Below are 6312 nucleotides of genomic sequence, written 5' to 3'. Positions count from 1 at the left end.
CACCCTGTCTTACAGGCTTTGAGAAGTCATACGAGGTCCACAGTCAAGGGCCCTTCCAGCCAACTAGCCTAGGAGCATGCTAAAGCTTAACTTGGACAGATCCCAAGGCCAGGGGTGAACGCTGCCTTCCCCCAGAGTGCTCCGGCGCGAAGCAGCATGTCCTGGGGCAGGGAGGGGCAAAGCAGGGACCCAGCCCTACAGGGCACCATTCAGACGTGGAGGATGAACGAAAGCCAGGGCTAGGGAATCAGGGAAGGGCGTATAATGGCCCAGCTCTCTGAGGTTATCTACAGCCGTGAAACAGGCCCCAAGATGAGGGGAGGAGATGGGATTGCTGGTCCCAATGACGAGGGTGAGGAGCAGCATAGGACATTTAGCTTGAGCTAAGTTTGACAAGAGGACAGGGGGTTGCAGCCCAGGCCGGGGATGGCGACTAGGCTGTGTCAATGTTTCTGCTGGGACGTCAAGCCGGGGGCTCCTGGCTATAGGGTCCTGCCCCTCCACTCAGGGTCAGACAGACGCTGTGTTAAGGGCAGGAAAGGATTTTACCTGCTGGTTAGATTGGTACGGACCGGGGTAGTTGCCTTCTTCTGTGGTGGGGGCATGGCCTCTGCCTGTGATCTCTCATGTGTTTATTAATAACCTTTGCAGCAGCAGGATGTTGGTCTTGGTGGTCCCCCTGCTTTCCTTGGGGCAGGTTCAGGTGTGATGCCTTAGGTTGTGTTGCTCAGAGGTTGGACAGCGGGTTTGTCTGAGGTGGTTTGCACAGGCCTGATCCTGCCTTAAGCAGGGGTTGGACTGGATGAGACCCCTGGAGGCCCCTTCCAGCCCCACGGCTCTAGGATTTTATGTCCACCACCCACCTTGCTAGCCAGTACTGCCACTGTAGCTTTCTCCCCCACTCCCTGCCCCACCCATCTGGTATGTGGACTGGGCTAGCCCTAGGGCAGGGACCCTCTGTGGGGTAGGACTGCTGCGCACAGCACATACAAGCTGCAATGCCCCAAGCTGCTTTGCCAGGCTCTGCTGCTCCACCTGCCTGTCAGGCTTGTTGCACTGCTTGCCGACTCCCTCTAAGTCACAGCTCCAAGGGCCATCACTGAGCTCCCACGCTAGCTTTGCAACCAAAGCTTGTACAGACCAGGCCCCAACTCTGAGTGACCTGGACCACGTAACTGTGCTCCTCAAGATCTGTGCTCCTCAAGATGAGGTTACACACAGCTGGGCCCTGCACTGGGGTGGGGGTCCTTGGAACTGGCATATACTGGGTCAGACCACAGGTCCATCCTGCCCCGTCCCTGTTCCTGCATCCCAGGGTGGCACGGAGTGGAGCTGGAGGGCGAGTGCCCAGGTATGTTCTTCCACCGAGGTCCAGGCAGGTCTGGTGCAGAGGCCGTGTCCCCTACTCCCTGCTCAATAGCTCCCGATGCCCCTTTCCTCTGCATCCCCACGTGTCCAGTCCTTTGTGAATCTGGCTAAACTCTCAGCTTCCCGCATGTCTGGTGGCAATGAGCTTCACCCTTTAATGATCCCCTGGGTGAAACAGAGCTTCCTTGTGTTCTTTTTCAACTGACAACCTACTCATTTCATGCTGTGACCCCTTGTTGTTGTATTGAGAGACAGTCTGTAATAAATCCCTAGCAACTTTCTCTCCACCATTTAGTATTTTGCACTCATAACCGCAGCTCTCTAGGACCAGGGATGATCAACCCCTGGCCTGTGGGCCAGATCCGGACCCTGCCACTGTGTCATCCAGCCTGCAGTGCTCCTCAGGAGGCCGAAAATTTGGTGGTGCAGGAGCCAGGGCACTGTTCCCCTTCTACCAAACTCCCGGAGCTGTGGCCCCCCCCCCGCTGCGGGCCAGATTGCGCTGCCTTAGCTGGCTAGGATTGGGCCCTGGAGCCCAGTGCTGAGCCCGATCCCGGTGTGTGGGATCTGACCTGGCACAGTTTTAGCACCTCTTGTCTAAAAGCTCTTTCATGGGGTGAGGTTTCAAGCCGTGCCCCATGTTCCTGGGCAGTACCTCAGTGTTTCTCTGTTGCCAGCCTGTCATCACAAGGTCCTAGCAGTTGACAAATCTCAGGAGCCTTTTCTCTTTGCTCCGATCTGCCTTAAACAGTGCACAGAAAATGCTCACATGAAGGAAGAGACTCAGCTTGCTGCCTCTCTCTAACCAAAACACACAAGACCTACTCCTGAGAAACCCGCCTGACCTCGGACATGAGCAGGGCAGCTTTTCCAGCCAAAAGCACTGTGTCATTTCCAATAATGTTCACGTTAGCAAGCATAAGCCACCCACCTGGAGTCAAACCTACACTGCTCTGCACACTGACAGCATCATCTGCCCTGGGCTTAGGAGAGCCATCAAGGGCTCTGGCAGATTTCATTTCTCTCCAAGGAAATCCCTCCCTCCACAAATACATTTCAGAAGACTGTTACAATCATAGAAATCTTAGAGAAGTGGGGCTGGAAAGTACTTCCAGAGGTCACATCAAGAGCAAACCCCTGCCCGAGGCTCTCATATCCCCATTTAAACCATCCCAGACAAATCCATAATCTCATCTCTTACTAATACTACAGTCACTCAACATAACACAAGACATTATGCCTGGCTCTTCCACAGGTAAAGCAGGGGGACCACAGCAGCCATTGTCCTGCTGCCGGAAATGTTTGTTAATATACACTCAAGAGATCCCAGACAGAGGCCTTGCCCCCTGCTACAGAGGAAGGCAAAACATATGAAGTTCATTTAATGCACATCACAGCTTTCTCCCCCAGCAGAATTTCCAAGAAGATCATTCATGAAGCAAGGCCAACAAGCACTTCAAAATCAAGAGCCAGCCCTCCCTCAGCTTGGACTCGGGTAATTTCCAAGTCCTCCAGTTTTGCTTTCGAGGTGACAAATCTTCTCAGCCATATTTAAAAAGAAAAAAAAAATCAGAATTGTTGCCTAAGAGGAGGAAGAGATCATTACAAACTGTCCTCTTGCCTTCTCTGTAAAACAGAACTGGGCGCCGATGCAGACTTGGCTGGTAATCAGACTAACGCATCATATAATTCATAAATAAAGGCCTCTAATCAAATACCAAAGGACAGAGATGGTTGCAAAGGACAACATCTCTGGTTCTGAAGGGCAAAATAATAAAACAGTCTCTAGAAGCTTGTACAGCTCCAAGTGCGGCTATCTAACGGCTGCACAAGAGTGGATTGGCAGGTTGCTGCAGACTTGTTGGAAAAATAACACCGTGATAAAATAAAAAGTTACAAAAGAGGTATCACATTAAAGGAGAAAGGCTTGGATTGTGCCAGGCCCTGTTCACACTAACACGGTGCCTTTTGGTTCAGGCTCCAGTCTTGTGGGACTCTGTAATGGTGTTAGGAAGTCTCTGCTCATGCCCCCGGGAACTGATGTACGGTGTGAAGCAGCTCTGACAAAGGGCACGGTGGCACCCACAGCCCCAAGAACCGCAGGAAGGAACCAGGCAGCAGGTGGAGAGAGCGGGGACCAGAGGCTCTGAATCACAGCCCTTGCTCTGCTTGGACCTGCACTAATTTTGGCAGGGTGGTTCTGCACTTCCATGTCCAGCTGTGGGGGGAACAGAGACCCATTGTGATGCCTGTCCAGACACTTGTGGCCCCTCGGCCGCAGGGCTGATGGCAGCGCAGTTTATGATGTGAACAAACAAACGTGACCGCATGTATCCAGAGTCAAAAAGCTCACCACAAGCTTGTCGGCTCCCTTCCGGGTTCAGGGCAGGCCCCCTGCACACAGCTGCCTTTCAGGATAGGGTACAAAGCCGGCAGCCAGCAACTCCCACGCTTCACAAACACATTTGCTTCTCTGAAGAGCACAGAGGCCTAACCTGGCCATTTTAGATCCACTGTGGCATCCTCTGGCTCATAGCCACGTCCTCCCCGGGTTAAGCATCAACACCCAGAGCTCTACAAGGCACGAAGTGTGCCCTAAGCAGCTTACGCTCTAAGTCGATGGGTAATAAAGATGAAGCACAAAGCGCAGCCTGATTCCATGGCATTTCCCGCTAAGACGATTTAGGACAAACACAGCTAAGACGATTTGAGCTAAACTGCATTTGCAGCCACACGCTGAAGGACAAATTCCCAAAAACCACATCCTGCCACTGCTAAGAAGCCCATCTTTCAATGTGAACTGTATCATGACTACACAGGTAAAATCAAGCACATTTTTCCCTGGTGAGCTGCTCCCCCGCATAGGGTACACATGCCAAATTAGTCACAGAGCCTGGCGAAGTCAATCTCCTGAACAAAGACAGACTCTCGCTGGACAGCAACCACTAAAACATGTTGATTTGCAATTCACCTTCGCACTACATGTGATACCCGACACAACCAGAACACTCCTCGATAGATTTATGGTAATAGGTAACTTGACATTTGTCCAAATCCCCTGCTCCTTTTTTAGACTCCTTTAATTATGACAGAAAAAGGGATTTCCTAGATGGTTAGGTTGCCTGTGATTTCCATCAAGCTGCATATGGACAGAAAATAGAATTAAGCTCAACCAGCAGCCTATTTGGGGGGTTAGTTCAATAATATCTACCTTAAATTTACCAGATTTTTAAAGACAAAAAGTGGTTTTGCAATTAAAAGACTCATTCATATTTCCTTTGTTCATCCACAGGGGTAGCACACTGCACTGCTTCTCATCACTGCCTCCTTCAAGATTTTAGGAGCAGCAGATCTCACTCATCCCCTCATCTTGCTTTTGCTCATGGGAAGGAAAACAAGCGTGTTGTCTCCCAATCAGTTTCTCAGCCGTTGATTGGCCATTGAACTGGTCCGGTCAAATTAATCTACATAAAAATGAGTCTGTCTGTAGCTGGGGATGTGGTGCCTGCTAGCAGATGCTGACAGCCTGTCTGAACCCAGCTGCTTAGCCAGCGTCTTCTTCCTGTTCAGCAGTTTGACTCTCTGAAGCTTTGGCAGGAAAAGTACAGCTTGAGGTTTCCCCTTAGTTTACATGATCTTAAATTATGTCGAGTTGAGGCCTTTTACCCTAGGCTGTCAAAGCCTATTTTAAATATAGGTTTTAAATAAAAAGCCATTGATTTTGGTCTTCTTTCTTGAACCCAATGCTGACGATAGCTCTGGCTGCACGTTTGTTAGGGCTGCCAATGAAATGATGAGTCCTTCATTTTCATCTCTAAAGTTAAAAAGGATCTAGCCAGTCAATCCATCAGCAGGCTAATATGCCTTTCCCTGGATGGCTGGGACTCAGGGCATGCTCAGGGTAGACTATCAAGAGCTGTTTTCAACCAGCAGCTCTTGTGACCTGAGTAAGAGACAGGAAGAGTTCAGCTCTGGCCTGCAGGCAACATGTGGAAGACCACCAAAGATGGATGAAGGGCAGTCATAAGTAAAGGCTTTGCTCTCCCAGAGGAAGGGAGGATCCTTTTAGGGGAGACATTTCAGGCCATTTATGCCAGTAGGATGTTGCTCATCTAAGATCACACAGGTGCTCCCAGAGACACTCCCAGTGTAATAACGGCACCTAGGTGGTGTACAGGAGATCTCGCAGGTGAATGACTCTGCTTGCCGGCTCTTCCATGACATCTCACACAGATGCTAATCACATAGAGCAAGCTCATGCTGGGTGGGATTTCTGCTGTCAGCTCCACTACTGAATCACAAAGGGCAAAGATACCTTTCACCTAGGGCTCCCCAAGCACTTGACAGCCCAGATACCCTCTTCAGTTTATGGCTGGCAACACATGGGTTAAATGACGCACCAATGTCACAAGTGAATCAGTGACAACGGATCTGGAATGCAGCTCCTCGCCTCGCAGCCTGCGCTTCGACCCCAAGACCCAACTGTTGCAGAGGCTGATGGCAAATTCACAGGCTGATGGCAAATTCACATCTGTCCACTGCTAACGCATCAAATAAGGAATACATGTGGTTTGCTGCATAGCGAGAGGATTCAGGATGCCTGAGCTCTTTTCCTTGATCATCACGGCCCTCTCATTTTGCCCCTATCTAGACTACTATGCAACTGTCCCCTAGAAATTCCTTGAGCAAACAGCTGAAATAACAGAATAAAAAATTGGCTGAGGGGCCGCACCCAGAGAGTGGTGGTGGATGGGTCATATTTGACCTGGAGGGATGTGAGCAGTGGGGTCCCCCAGGGCTCAGTCCTCGGGCTTGCACTGTTTAACATCTTCACCAGTGACTTGGACAAGGGGGTGAAAAGCACCTAGTTCAAATTCACAGATGACACTAAGATGTGGGGAGAAGTGGGCACACTGGAGGAGAGGGACAGGCTGCAACTAAATC

The 6312-nt window shown here is 50.6% G+C and overlaps 1 protein-coding gene across 1 annotated transcript in view; it reads right to left on the bottom strand.

Annotated features, from left to right (window-relative positions):
• The window catches only part of ARPC2 (actin related protein 2/3 complex subunit 2), a gene marked incomplete at its 5' end in the record, with an annotated part of 32294 nt that extends 27124 nt beyond the window's left edge, over positions 1 to 5170 (bottom strand). The window contains one exon of the mRNA XM_019522667.1: positions 5109 to 5170. Coding sequence (XP_019378212.1) covers positions 5109 to 5170 — 62 coding nt within the window. The remainder of the gene's footprint in view (positions 1 to 5108) is intronic.
• Positions 5171 to 6312: the final 1142 nt, after the last annotated feature.

This window comes from Gavialis gangeticus, unplaced genomic scaffold (assembly GCF_001723915.1).
Source record: "Gavialis gangeticus isolate Ggan-Ray unplaced genomic scaffold, GavGan_comp1, whole genome shotgun sequence".
NCBI lineage: Eukaryota > Metazoa > Chordata > Crocodylia > Gavialidae > Gavialis > Gavialis gangeticus.
The sequence above is the reverse complement of the archived record's forward strand: the minus strand, read 5'-3'. Positions and strand labels throughout refer to the sequence as shown.